The following is a 15,566-nucleotide window of genomic DNA, read 5'->3' as shown; positions in this document are numbered from 1 at the left end:
TCTTGTTTTTTTCTTTCATGGTCACTATTTTAACTGACAAAGATCTAGCAGCACTAAAACACAGTTTGGAAATCATCCATATCTTCCCACAAAGTCATGGAGTGACATGGGAAAATATTTTAACAGAAAGAAGTGTTGGTTTACTAACAAGGGCTGACTAACCCAGTTTCTGTCATGGACACACCTGTTAGGTGGAAAGAGTCTAGTGATTTCTAAACATGCCAACAAATGTCCCTCTCTGTTAAGCAGGCTAGCAAAACCCTGCCAGCATAATAAAGAAACAGAATTGTCATGTCAATCTGACACATGTAAGTAATGAGTGTGTTTTGTGAAGGTTTTAATGCATTTCTCCTGAATGAGGTTTTCTTTTTTTAATTATTTTTGTAGAGGACATTTTGTACTTTGTTGTAAAGCTAGCATAATACCTGTCCACCTGCACCTTAGCAGAAGTGATACTAATGGGTTTTAAAAAGTAACTGCATTTTCTGCACACCACTCAACCCCATAACGTCAATGTTAATATCACCCTGAACGAGAGAGGAGATCACCATGGAGACAAATGTTCCAGTATAAACCTTTTATTCTTCAGGGGAAGATTTAAACAGTCTGTTATTTTTGAGTCTGTTGTTTTTTTTCTTCTGTGATTGGGTTGATCACGGCAGAGGCAGTTTTCTTCTTTTAGCGATTCCCATTTCCTCAGTAACCTTCTAGTCACTTACAAGTCAAATGAGTCATTTGTAATTTCCCAAAACCAACAAAATAAGTCGTATTGACGTGTTGACTTTATTACACTCTCGGATCAAGGCTTGCTTTTGTGTTGGCTGTCTCTGAAGCATTGTTCAGTGCCTCTCAGGGCTTCTGAGATTGATCAGTTTTAATGAATTTGCTATTTTTATGTTGAAGAGAATTAGAAATAAACACCCACACATCTTATTTTTAATTGCATTTTCTTCACTTGTTAAACAGTGAGGGTGATCTTTGTTTTCCCCCCCCCCTCTCTTACTGCATTTGAGCATTGCTTGTCATGCATGACATTTTGGGCGCCTGTTTGCAATGTTAACGACAGTGAGTTCACTCAGGCGGTGTCTATAAAAAATTCATATCCCATGTGTAGAATGTCATACAAGACCAAGTGGTTGTGCAGCTGAACGTTTCTGTGGACACGGCAGACAAGGACAAATATTCCTGTAACAACACTCAACAGCTTACATATTTTTGTACATCTCTCCTGAGTTATGTGGAGCACCAATTGCTTTTAATTTCTAGTTTCTCGAGGAATATGAGGATATAAAGAAAAGCACTCTTTTCCAGTGAATAGTTTTGCTGTCTGGGTTTTTATTTTTATTCCTATTTATTTCTTTATTTAGCATTATGGTCTTATTTTTTTTTATTTCTGTTTATTTATAACAATATGGTCTTGATATTAACTTAGACACTTCAAATGAGAAATTATGGGCACAAAAAACAGATATTGGCAATACCAGAGCAAAGCTGCTGCCATCACTGCAGAGGTCTTACTACTGAAGTTAGTGGGGGATATTTTTTTCCGTAATTGGTGGTCCTGGTCTGACATCTTTTCAATTAAATGTCAGAAAACAATCTGAAGAGCTTTTAGAGATTGGATTTTGTTTTATCCCCTTAGTGAATTCACTCAGATGGTTTTGTAACCTCTAGGAGACACATTTTTGTTAGTAAGCCTCCCAAGAGATACACTGCTACTACAAGCTTTACCTCTCTCTAGTTCCAGGTTTTACCCAGTCCTCGAGGAGCAAAAGCTGTTCAGCCAAAGAAGGAAAGCTTCAAGAAGATTATTAAAAATCAGACTCAGTTTTAGGTCCACAGGGAGGGAACTAGAATAAGATAAGCTATAGAGATGATTAGTAATCAGCAACCGTGGTTAATGTTAATCAGAGGTTCATATTAAAGTCCAGGCTGGCATTAATGAATGCAAAGTGTGTTACCTTGGAGACTAAAAAGATGAATTTATGAATTTTTCTTAATATTATTTCCAATTAGATTACTAGATTTGAGCCAATGAATAACAATGATTTTATTTAGGAGTATCTGATGAGAACCAAATTATGAGGAAAAGCTCTCAGTTCTTAAAATTGACAAGAACTATTATATTAGAACTATTATAGCAATTTTTTTTAAACATAAGCCACTGCAGTTCTGTTGCATAATAAAATAACAAAATATAACATTTATGAGTCGTGTTGCTAAGCAAGTACTTTTACTAGTCCTTTATGACCTGACTGCATTTTGTATCAGATTACCCTGAAGTACTCTGTTTTCATCATCTTTCTTTTCATTTGAATATGTAAAATGTGGGGTCCAGATAAGTGGATTGTTATTGCATTGATATTGTTCGTGCTCTTCTTTCTCCTTCCTCCAGGGTACTCCGGCCAGTTTGGTTCGCTACAGAGTGGATCTGAACAGATCGCCATACAGTGGGAGTATTTTTGATGTGGAAGCAGAAACGGGAAGAATTATCACTAAGGTCAACCTCAATGAAGAGCCCAGTGTCACCTTTAACGTGAGTGACAGCCATTATGTCAGCAGAGGTGGTGATGAGGTCCCTTTGCTTAAAGTGTCAGTGTCACTTAATGGTTGCAGAGATGAGGCAGAAAAAAAGATGTGCTGTTTAAGCTTTTAAAGGAGTTAAAGCTGAATTATGTTTGGGTGGGTGGTATGTGTTATTGTGACATCTGTATGAATGCCTGGACCCAAGGTTTCATTTTAACAGGATGACCACTGCTATTTACCTTACCTGTCAGTGCCTTAAATGTTGTGGTTGAGTAGTTTATAGCACATAAGACAACCGGTGTGCTAGTGGCAGTAAACGGTGTTTAGTTATGATTATCAGCTGAGTGATTGTGAGAAATATGATATAAGATACAGTGGCGGTGCTGAAAGCCTGATTATTACAGGACAGTATATAACTGGGGAAATAGCCAGTGATTGTAATTCATGACTGACATAATTCTGCTTTAATACTCTACTCAATAAAGTAGCACTTTATTTGGCTGATAAAAAAGCCATAAAATCTATTTAAAAAGATATTTATTGGCTTAAAAAATTCACAATAATTTGACACGTCGAGTTAGTAATGACGTGATATAACATGTAATCATGACGTGATTGCAGCAGTGGAACTGACAATTGATTATAATGGTATAATGATAAAATCATCATAGTCATAGTGCTGTCTTTTGTCTGTCTGACTTGTTTTAAAGTGATACAAGTTCCACTAAATTTTAGTGGGTTAGAAATGTGTGTAGTCTTTTTTTAAAATGATACTTTAAAATCAAATAACGTTTTGATTTTAACTAACTTGTCTCTGTGACAAATAATATAGAGTTTTCTAGATAAAACAAATCCCCTCCCAGGCATTTTACATAGAGCTATTTTTAACAATTTCCAGTGACTTTACATAGGCTTGTGGGTGTGAACACTTGAGCATGCGCTGCAGCATATTGTGCCCTAATCTGTCTTTTTTTTCTTTTACTTACACTCTTTTTTTTTCTTTTTTTTTTTTTTAAAAGAAACAACATTTTTATGTTCATTCTCTTTCAGCCCCACCCTCCCTTCCCCCCCTTCCCCGAGCTCCTTTCTCCACAGTCTATGAATGTAGATCAATACGTTCATTCTCACTCTCTGGGAGCTTTGCAGCCTGCTCGCCACAGCAGATTTGCCGTTGTGTCTTTATTAGGATGCCGAACATGTTTGCAAAAATGACTGGCAATCCCCAAAAAAGGAATTATTTGTGCAGAGAGCAGACGTTGAGGCTAAAAAAATGTATTAATTTAGTGCTTGCATTTGCATGTGTCTTTTGTTCACATGTTTTCTCTTGCTCCACTGCAGCTCTTTGTGATAGCCTATGACAATGGGGAGCCAGTGATGTCTAACAGCACTTTGGTGGAGATCACAGTCCTTCAGCCTTCTCGCATCCCAATCTTCACCCAGGAAGAGTACACGTAAGTCTCCTTGACACGGCTGTTGATGTAGCTGCCTCCAACCTGTAACTTCACACACCAAAGAGCAGTTTAGGCTGTAGTGCCAGACAGGGGCAATAGGTGTAAAACGCTGGAGAAAGTGGACAAGAACACCTGAAGACACATTTGTGTCTGTGGTCACATCACATTCATCTTCCCCAATATTCTGATCAATATTTAAGCAGTTGGTGATATGCACAAAGGGTTTGAGGTCACAATTTCATGAACATTTATAACTGTGTTAATGATGGCTTTACAATACATGACAATTTTATTTATATAGCACATTTAAAAAACCACAGGTATGCCAAAGTGCTTCACAGAACGAGTTAGAGCAATAATAAATACAAATACAAATAAAATATACTAACAGGCGGGTCACATAACTAACCAATAATACACCAGGCATAGTAGGCACAACCCGAAAGGCTGAAAGTTAAAACATTATAAATATTAATAAAGCGAAAAAGATAACTTACAGTACACCAAAAATGCGGGCTCTAGGAGGCGGGGAAAGCAAGGCTAAACAAATACGTTTTTAATCGAGATTTAAAAGATTGAATTGAATCAGACGCCCGAATAGCTAGAGGGAGGTTATTCCAGAGGTAGGGTGCGACAGCGGTGAATGCCTGGTCACCTCTGGTCTTGAGCCGAGATCTAGGTCGCACCAGGAGCATTTGGCCCGCTGATCTAAGCGCTCTCCCGGGGATATAAAAGCTAAGGAGATCCGTTTGCGTTATTGTTCTCATGTCATGAATATTCTGCAAAGAGGTATCATTTCTAATACGGCATCTCCCAGCTCCATGATGCTCTTCTCTGTGCTTGACTGATCACTGAGTTTTATGTATCAATATATATTAGAGCTGCAGGGCAGATGCTGCATATCATCGCTGCTGTAAATCACATTTGTGTCTGTCTGTGGGAGAAACAGGGCTTTCCTCTGAGTTTATTAAGAGTCTCTTTTGACAAGATCAACCACTTAGACTGTTAAACTTGCAGAGGAAGATGCAAGATGAGAAGACATAATCTACAGTGGCCTAAGATGACTAGTGGATTCGCATACAATATACCCTCTATAGACATGCTCATCTACAAGGTTGGGTGGGCTGATAATACTCTGACTCAGAAGGAGGCCAAGAAGTCATACATAATTGAATTATATAAATGTAATTAGAATTAAACTATAATTCAAAATAAACATGGATTATTAACCTGCCAGCTGACACTGCTGAGAAAAGTATTCTTTGATGAGGGCAAACTAGTGTTAACGGTTGTTTTTTTTGTTTTTTTTTATTTATTTATTTTTTTGCCGCTGTAGGTCAAGTTCTGCAGCATTCAGACTGTGAAGCGTTAAGGTCTGATGGCATAGTTACGTGGCACATTGCGGTCATTAGGAGCTTAAAGTAAAGCTTGTTTTAAGTGGATTGATTTACTAGCTTCTATGTCAGTTAGACTAGGGAGTGTTGGCAAGACTGTCTTCTGCAACAGAGTTCGGTAGGCCTTTATGCATAAGACAGGGAAAAGTAAGTCCTCACCAACCTGTCAACGCAGCACTTTAGGTTTTATTTCATTGTTTGTGCCTGGCTTTGTCTTTCAGCCTATCTCACCTTTGGTAATTTGTACCTGGTAGAGTGTGTGTATATGTGCATTCCTCATATGGTTCAGTGTGTGCACACCAAATAAATAATTCCCTGATGGTTTATAATCCAGCACTTTGTGTGTGTGCTCACGTTCCTCCGTTGCTCAGCTTTATTCAATGATTGATACACAGGCACAGCAACATAGCTGTTAAAAGGCTATTGATTAATGCTTTGAATAAGTGGTATGTCTGAAGCACACTCAGAAGGTTGAGACCACAGGCATAGACCTCTGTAGGGTTTCACATTAACAATGCTAACCAAACGCAGTGGAAGGCCTGCTGTAAATTATGAGCCGTGAAAGCATTAGCCAGGTGCTTGAGCCTCTCCTGCTGGACAAGGTTCTCTCCAGTGAAGAGTATCCAATCTGCTCACTCGCAATGATCTGTCTCCTCATTCCCAGTCACTCTGTCTCTCCACATTGTCCTCCCCCCCCAAGGAACCTTCTGAACACAAATCACTTTCTAGATGTCCACTGAAGATCTCGTCTGTCTCTGTGAAGGCAGTTAGTTATAGCAGCAATCAGGTGAGCTATGCCTACAGCACCAAAGCACACAATTAAAACAACTCTGCAGGGCTTTGGCTGACTTAATGATTTTTTTCTACTGCTTTATGGTTGGTCTCCTCCATCTGTCAGAGGGAAATGAGAAGCTCCCAGTCAATGCTGGATAAAATAAATGGCTTATGCCGTAGTTGCTGCTTTAGCGGCATGTTACCACTTGCTTTTCAGAAGAGTTTAGATAAACATCTTGTTGTTTTTGTCTGTCTGAAATGTAGATAAAAGCATTATCTCAATATTTACTTAAACCTATATCTACTATGAAGCCATTTTCTCGACGCAGTACGCAGTTTAGTGTTTTCTTATTGAAATATGTAAGACTATCCCCGAAGGTCTTGCTGGATGCTGAGTGGGAACATGTGCTGCTCTATAACTTGTGTGTACCTTTCAGCACTGATCATGCCTTTCCAGATGTGCAAGCTGCCAATTCCATAAGCACTGGTCCACCCACATAGAGTTGTGGGCTTTTGATCTGAGAGCTAATAACAAGCCACATGGTTCCTTCGGCATCAGTGTTTTAAAAAAAAAAAAAAAAAGTTGTGATTCGTTTGACCAGAGACCAGTTTCCATTTTGCCTCATTCCCATTTAAATGAGCTTTGGCCCAGAGAGGATGATGTTTCTGGACCATGTTTACACATGGCTTCTTCTTTTCATGAGAGAGCTTTAACCTGTAACTGGGAATAGCATGATAAATGGAGTTCACAAATAAGAATTTGTGGAAGTTTTCCTGATCCCATGCAGTGATTTCTGTGACAAAATTGTACGTTTTCAATGATTTGTTTTCATTTTAAATGATCATATTATGCCCTGTAGATGATGAGATATTCTAGTTTTCACAATGTCATGTTGAGAAACATTATTCTCCACAATTTGTGTATGAAGTTCTTTGCAGATGATGAACCTCTGTCCATCTTCATATTAGAGAAACTCTGCCTCTTTAGGATGTTCTTTTTCTACCCAGTCATGTTACTGATCTTGTGCTAATTAACCTGTTTGGTTCAAAAATGTTCCTCCACCTGTTTTCATTAGTACAACTGACTTTTTCAGGCTTTTTTTTTGCTCCTTTTTGAGACATATTGCTTGCCATCAATTTAAAAATGAGTCAATATTTTTCATAAAATAGTAAAACGTGTCAAATGGCTATTTTTAAAATATGGTTTTTATAAGATTTTGACATTCTACACAGAATCTCAAAGTTATTGGAACTGAGATTGTATATTAAACTTTATCTTTTTCCCTTCTCATCCTCACTTTCTCTTCTCAATCACACACAGCAGATTTTCTCTTCTTTTTGCCTTCTGAACTGTCAGACATCAGTTCCTTGCTGACATGTTGATTCAGCAACTGGAATGATGTAATTACTATGCTTTAGTTTTTCAAGGCAACAGGATGAGTATTTGACACTGTTTAAATATATTATATGCTTGAACTAATTCTCTATTCATTTAAGGCTTTCCAGTGTGTTTTTATGTGAAAGATTGTGAAGAGATTAATTATATCAATGTGAATGAGCAGACAATGATTTTGCTCAGGTTTTTTGGGTGATAAAGATTTTTCTGGAGCTCTATCATTAAATCAGAGTGAATGGCTCCTTTAAATGGAACTCACGCACACAACCCTTTAGGGAAGTCTTTAGCACTGGGCATATGGGAAGCAACTGAATATTTACTGAATATATTTTTTCTCTCTCTGTGTGTGTGACTAGAGAGGAGGGCTAAGCTGCTATCTAACATGGACCCACTATGTGAATCCTCCTTCTTGTACTGAGGCTACATCTCTGGCCCTATGTTACAAACCTGTGATCTGAGCAGTTTCCCGTGCTGCTTATCTCCCCCACGGCACTTCACCTTCTAAATCTACTCTAGATCACATGAGACTTTTGCCTCACTGCTTCTGAGTATGTCATTTTGCTCTCCTCCACTTCATCCTCCTCCCTCCCCCCTACCTTGCCGAGCTCGCACATCCCCCGAATTTTTCTTCTCAGCTTATATCTCTGTCCGTTTCTTTCTCACTTTCTCTTCCCTTTGCGTCTCTCCTCATTTTATAGTTCTTCATTTTCTCCTCAGCAAAGGGATGTATTTCTGTAAATGTCAGCTGTCACTTTGGTGTAAGTTATGTGCTCATTATAACTAAATGCTCATTGCATATATGTTGCATTACTAAACATGTAATGCTATTTGTTTCCAGGTGTTATTTTAAGCACATGTCTCTGGAAATAATTGTGTTTTTCTAGCAAATATTCAGTTTTATACAGAGTATTTTCCTTCTACTTTGTGTTGTTTCAGAAAAATAACTATCATAAATGATATACATTTCATTCTACCTGCACACTTTCCAGGAGATTGCAATAGTTGGCCTTTTTTACTAAATGGAAAGAATATCATGTGGCCGTTATGCAATACCTGTCAATAAATAGTTTAGTAATCTTGGTGAGAGCACTACAGCACATCATCAAGCAATGCTCTTATTTTTAATGCTAGCACAATGAAGAGTGTCAACATTATCACAATAAACAACATAGTGTCACTGCTTGTGCTTGCACCCACATTCCCACCTCAAGTAATTAAACCATTACACAAAGTGGCAGTATGCTAAATTTACATGTGTGCATATCCTTTATTTGCATAATGTAAATGAACGTAAAAACACTTTTAAACACTCAACCTTATATAAAGTTACTGTTGTTGTACTTTTCCTTTTATAGTTGATTTTCAAAAAGTTTCAGTCCAGTACCTGAATATTTTCAGGGAATTTTTGTTATTTAAGCTACTAAACACTGACCTGTGAATCATTCAAGCTGACTAAAGGCACCAAAGTTAAGGGCTGACCCAGGGAATGTAGGAAAAGAAATTTTAGGCACATTGTCACCAGCAGCTTGTCACAAAACCACACAATATGCTCCTATTTCTCTAGTTGAACCCGTGAAAATGGCAAAGACTACCTAGTTTGGCAGGAATTAAATAGTTCTTTATGCCTGTCAAACTGGCATAAAATGCTATACTAGGTATTTCCCAAATACCAAGTACCTATACTAGGTGACTGTCAAAGAGCTGTTAGCTGACAACTTGGCATATCTCAGCATGCTGTGCGTTGTAGAGGACAAGAAGCAGCATTAGGCCTAAAAGGAACTAACAACAGCAGATGAACGCCGTGTCTTTAAGAAATAAAGGGAAACATTGATTGTTACTGTACTACTGGACCTGAGACACCTGAGACTGGTCCTTCGGTTGATCCATCTACTGTCAAGGAAACAAAACAGGGTGCCAAATAACATAAGCCCTTAGAGAGATAGTCAGAGGCAGCAGTTCTTATGCAGTGATGAATCTAAATTTGTAATTTCTAGTTCAGTGTCATCAGCATACACACAGGAGTTCAGGAGAGAGATACAACAGTGAATGTCTACAGCTGTCTGTAAAACATAGTGGAAGCTCTGTTGTTACCTGGGGCTGAATTTATGCCAGTAATGTGTAGGGATGGGTATCGTTTAGGTTTTATCCGATACCAGTACCAAACTGATACTTTTGAAACGGTGCCGGTGCTTAAACGGTGCTCAAACCGGTGCTTAAAGAATGGAGAACACAAAATTGGTCCAAAAACCTCTAATGTTCAGCTGTTTTTTTTGTAAAAAGATATCAATGTTAGCCTTTTCTGCAGCTATAGGGCATATATGGTATCACTCTTGGATGGAAGCAGTGCTTAAACAATGGAAAAAACGCAAACTGTGTCCTAAAACCTCTCATGTTTAACTGTTTTCCACTTTTTCTTTGGTCATTTTAGCCTTTTTGGCCAGGGTGAAGGGAGTATCTGCCATCAAACAAGAAGACAGCTGCATGTAGCTATGATGGTGTTTGCTAGTTCACCTTACATGCATTAATGTAATAACGCGGTTAACCTACTCAACGTAAATTACACACGAACAACATTAAGCTACTCACGCAGAGAAGAACGGCTGCTGCTGCCATCATCATCCGTCATCATTTCTGGCAGGGCTACGGGCCAGGACTCTACTCTTCGGGTTTTTGGGGGATGTTGCTAACTCCAGGTCCGATAACAGGCACCACACCCGCAGTACATGTGCTCGGTGTGAGGTCTCGCAGCAAGCTATCAAATACGGCGCATTTCTCGGCTTTTAAAAAAACGCTATGCGTCGCCAAGTGTTTCATCAGATTCGAGGTGTTACCTCCAGTATCAGCTTAACTTAAACTCCCGGAGAGCAGCCATTTGGCTTTTCTACCTTTAAAACCCGGAGAGCAGCCAAATGGCTGGTAGGCTTTTAGCTAAGCTTTAGCTTCAGCCAAGTGGAAGCTAAATTGGCTAGTCATTCATATGTATATTAGGTTGTTACCTGGGAATTCTGGAGGGAGGGGAGTGGGGGTGTGTGATTGAGGGGGTGGGGGAGCTGCTAAAAGCTGTGAACTTCCTTTTGTGTTTCATCTTGATGCATTCTCAATCATCCAGGGAAATAAATCTCCAAAAGTCACCAACTTGGAGTGTTTCAGTTTGCCATCTTAGGGAGAAATCAACACACATGGGTGTATGTCCTTTGTTGCTGAGATTTATTGATAAAAACAGTACAAAAAACCAACCATTTGTACACATATTTACAAATGGCCTGCTGAGTGGTGCATGGAGCATGTTCATTGGTTCATGGACCTCCCTGAACTAATGGCATTTATTGCAATTGTCATCTTGCGGGGGGTTAACAGGGTTCCATCTCTAAATGACTGCTGGTCAGCAAACCTGGGAAACCCACAGATAATTGGAACTATGGCACGAAACCGCTTCCAAGACATCATGCAACACCTACGCTTTGATGACAAGTCCACCCACAGTGATCGAGCAAAGACTGATAAGTTCGCTGCAATTTCCAGTGTGTGGGGATCATTTGTCACCAACTGCATCACGTGCTACAACCCTGGTCTACATATGACCGTTGATGAACAGCTTTTCCCATCAAAGACTCGGTGCTGTTTCCTGCAGTATATTGCAAGTAAACCTGACAAGTTTGGGATCAAGTTTTGGGTGGCTTGCGACCTAAAATCCAAGTACATTTGCAATGTCTTCCCATATCTTGGCAAGGACCCCAATCGTCCCACTGGGGAGAGACTTTCTGAAAATGTAGTAATGAGGCTGATGGAACCATTCCTAGACAAGGGCAGAAATGTTACCACGGACAATTTTTTCACATCGCTTTCACTTGCGCAAAAACTTCTTAGACGGAAAACCACCATCCTCGGCACAGTCAACAAGATTCGCAGGGAAATTCCTCAATCCACTCAAACCCCCACTCCCCTCCCTCCAGAATTCCCAGGTAACAACCTAATATACATATGAATGACTAGCCAATTTAGCTTCCACTTGGCTGAAGCTAAAGCTTAGCTAAAAGCCTACCAGCCATTTGGCTGCTCTCCGGGTTTTAAAGGTAGAAAGGTAGAAGCCTGGGGGTGCTACTGTTAAAGCACTTGTTGCAGGCTGCTGAGTTTGCGTATTTTGCTATGAAGTACAGCCAGACTTTTGACCGCTTCGCCTTGGGCATTTTTAATCTGTAGCTCTGCTCTAAAAGAACCTGGGCCCGCCTACTATCCTCGGAAACGTAAAATGATTGGCTAGAATCTAGCTGAGATGTGATACGTATCACATGTGATACGTATCACATCTCAGGAAAAAAAAGCACCGAAATAAAGCACCGAAATGTGCGCTGCTTTTTGGTCTGGTTACTACCATTTATGTCAGAACCGGTGCCATCATGGCACCGGATACCAGTACCCATCCCTAGTAATGTGGGGGGTCTTGTCAAAATTGCTGGAATTTTTAATGCAGAAAACTATCTTTAGCGTTGAATCCACCGTATCATACAATCTGGAAAACCTCTGATTGGCAACGGCTTCATTTTTCACAATGACAATGATTTGAAACACACTGCCCATGTAGTAAAAGCATACCTGGATAGAAAAACACATAATGGAACACTATCAGTCATGGATTGCCTCCCGTCAGACCATGGACCTCAAGATTATTGAACCAGTCTTGAGAGAGAACAGAATAAAACGCCTCCAGCATCCAAAGAAGAGCTTTGAATGTGTTTTTCAAGAAACCCGGAGAACTATTTCTGAAGACTTATCTAAGAAATAAAAAGAAAGCCCACCTAAGAGAATTCAGGGTGTGTCGAACAATGATGGTGTTCATACCAAATATTGACTTTCAAGCTCATTAGTTCTTCAAACCCTGTCTTTCTTTTATATACAGTATTCTCATGTATGTTTGAACAGATTTCAATAATTCACTACACCTATTTTCCATTTTTCTAGCAAAATATAAAGAATTTAGCTATGGCTCAAGGCTTAAGCACAGTCCTTTACAAACAACTTTGTACAGCTTTGAAACATAACTTTTCCCTGTTTCTTCATTAGACGTTGTTACTCTGGTCCTTAATGTGAATGTCAGTGGTAATAGTTTATAGCGTGTAATACTGTAGTATTTTAGTCTGCAGTTTTGTTATATTTATAGACCACAGCACTGCATAAATTCCCTATAGATGCCCTCTGACCACAGTGACTCATTTAATGTTCTCAGTAATCTGATTCATAAATGGCTACACTATGCCTCAACTTGCAAGATACCCTGTAGTTTGAAATACCAGTCATGCTGGACTCCACAGCCATTTGCTACTAATCAAAAAACACTGAGTTAGCCTATATAAGGATGTACTCCACAAAACTATTACTGCTCATTTTAGATAACTAAACAGGAAGATGCTACTCAACTACATATCCTCCATCAACTGTTCCTGACATCAGGTGGAAAACTGCTTTTATCATTTTTAGACAGAACCAATCCAAATCACATTTTCATTTCAGACAAGGTTGTAATTCTTAAATAATTAGTCAGATGACAGGCTTTCATAGCATACATCACTTTTATTGGCAGCCTTCTTGGGACTGTTGTTTTGCCAGACATTTATACAAGTGATAGAGGTGTTCACAGCCTACTCAGCTATCGTTATTGCCAAGCATTTAAAGGGTTAGTTGTAAACCGTACAGCATGCTCACCCACACAACCGCCACTATGCCTCTCTGAAAACCTACATTTAAAGAAGGGGAAAAAGCCCTCTCTTTTTCCATCTATTTGTCATGCTTTTCTGCTATCCTTTCTTCCTCCTCCTGAATCACAGCTGTAAGTTGGGGAGCTCTTTCATGCTGCTGAAGGGCATGATTGATTTTTAGCCACAAGTTTGAGTCTGGTGCCCTGAGCCTTAAACATCTAAACACTAGAAACACACTGACCTTTCACTTGTCTCTGCTAAACAGGCAGGCATCACTTGGCTGTCTAACAGACACGTCTCATTCACCACACAAATCCCAAATATCACATAAAGGTCCATGCTGAGAGCTGGGAAAGACAGCAGTATGATAACTATTATAGGCTCACACTAACTTTCCAAATAAGACTCAATAACAATATAGAGCAATTATGTGTAGAAACGTTGTTTGCGTTTGATAGATGAAGTTTTCAGTCGGCCATGTGCAGCCCAATGATAAATCAAGTCAAGTGGCTTTATTGTCATTTCAATCGCGTGAAGTGGTACAGTACACAGTGAAGCAAGACAATGTTCCTAAAATGGTGCTACAGTACATATAACATATAACAGTCAATCAACACAGGACTACATAAAGTGCAAGTGTGCAAAAATTGCAAAAAACAAAGTGCAACACCAGACAGAACAGAACAATACAGACACAACAGTGCAATAGAAAAGTGCAACAATGACAGTGAGTTGTGCAAAAAGTAACTTGATGTATGAAGGTATGCATGTGTGTCTGTGTATGAGATTGTGTAGATAAGTGCTTGAGGCAGTGATGTGTATGAAGGTGTGTGTGTGTGTGTGTGTCTCAGTCCAGTCACTGAGTGTTCAGGAGTCTGACGGCTTGGGGGAAGAAAGTGTTTTGCAGTTTGGCAGAACATGAACTATAATAGTCTCTTAGTTTATGCCATGACTCACATATCAAATATGAACAGAATTCATATTTAATATCATATCTGACTTTAGTTTTGAGCTCCCCCCATGTATCACAATATTTTAGGACATGCTAATTCAGTATAAAGAAATAAGAACTCACATTGTTCTTCTTTATATCTTCATTGCTATATAAAGTATTTCTGAAAAAGACATCTGTGTCCTTCTTGCTTGAGTGAATTTGGGCTCACAAGATTCCCATAATGCTTCCAACCAATACGAACTCAGTTCAGTTTTTACAGTTTTTTAGGCAAGTAAATCCCAGCTGGCTGTCTCCTTTTCAATACCACATCAGGTCATGGTGTCCAGTATTAAAGCAAAGTATTTTTATCTTCTCATGTGCCGACTTCAGACATGTGACTGGACCCTCACACACAACATTAAAAAGGGGTCTTTATAGTTTGTGCTGACCAGCCCAACAGAGTTTGTATGCTGCCTTTTCTCTATTCTGCTAGGTAGAGTAGTACTAATCTCTTTCTGTGAGTAAAACCTCCAGGTGTTGATGTAGTAGAGTGGCTAATTTGAGTGTAAAACATGCAGAAGGGCAGCAGTGCCCTCATGGCACCTTGTGGTATCACATTGCAAGCCTCAAAAAGCTGGCCTTAGTTTGGACAACACAGTCATCCGCCAGCATCCAAACATTGCTTGCTCCTCTTGTATGCGAAATAACCCGGTGGATGATATGTGAAGTGATGTCCTGTGGGCTGACATGGCTAACCTGGCAAACAGCGTCTGGCTGCACAGTAAATGTTAATTTGCCAGCTTTGCCAGTGTTTTTCGTATTTTCATATTTTTCATATTAAAGCCGCTTTTCTTTCTTGTGGAACGAAGAAAAAAAGGCTGCTGTGAATACAAATGAAATTCTTCGTCTGGTGGATAAGTCCCTCGTAGTACAGCACAGGGAGGAGCATGATCAGAAAAAGCTGTAAACATTGTTCTCTCATTTTATAGAACAGGATGCTATAATTTGAAAACACATAGTTAAGCATCACTTCATGCCAGGAGTGTCAGATTTCTAAGAAGTTTATTAGTTGTTTGTTAGATTCTCTTTTTTCCAAGAACCTAGTGGTAACTGTGAGTCACACGTTCATAAACATTGCTTGTTAATATCTGCCTGCATTACATTTGGTATACAGCTGAGAGAGACTTTGCTGGCGTGGGTAATGGATTTTTCAATTGTACACAAACTTAGGAATATGGGGAAGCCTTGATCGTTTCAAGAAAAACATGTGTCTTTTTGAACTGCTCTACATTAATGATAATATTGTATTTGAAAGCTTGCAAGTATGTCACATTGCCTGTGCAGTGCTGGCAACCTCGAGGGAGATATTTGCACTCGAGCCATAAATTGAAAAGTGCC

At 39.3% G+C, this 15,566-nt stretch overlaps 1 protein-coding gene across 1 annotated transcript in view; it reads left to right on the top strand.

Moving 5' to 3' along the window:
• LOC146560997 (protocadherin-15-like) overlaps window positions 1-15,566 on the top strand; it is a 170,716-nt gene that overhangs the window by 114,129 nt on the left and 41,021 nt on the right. Inside the window, exons 23-24 of the mRNA XM_085296662.1 lie at window positions 2,396-2,536; window positions 3,865-3,977. Coding sequence (XP_085152788.1) covers window positions 2,396-2,536; window positions 3,865-3,977 — 254 coding nt within the window. The remainder of the gene's footprint in view (window positions 1-2,395; window positions 2,537-3,864; window positions 3,978-15,566) is intronic.

The sequence above is a fragment of the Mchenga conophoros genome, linkage group LG13 (assembly GCF_057382185.1).
Source record: "Mchenga conophoros isolate Kocher_MC1m ecotype Shallow Benthic linkage group LG13, M_conophoros_male_GT1.1, whole genome shotgun sequence".
Lineage (NCBI taxonomy): Eukaryota > Metazoa > Chordata > Actinopteri > Cichliformes > Cichlidae > Mchenga > Mchenga conophoros.
This window is presented reverse-complemented; position numbering and strand designations above follow the sequence as displayed.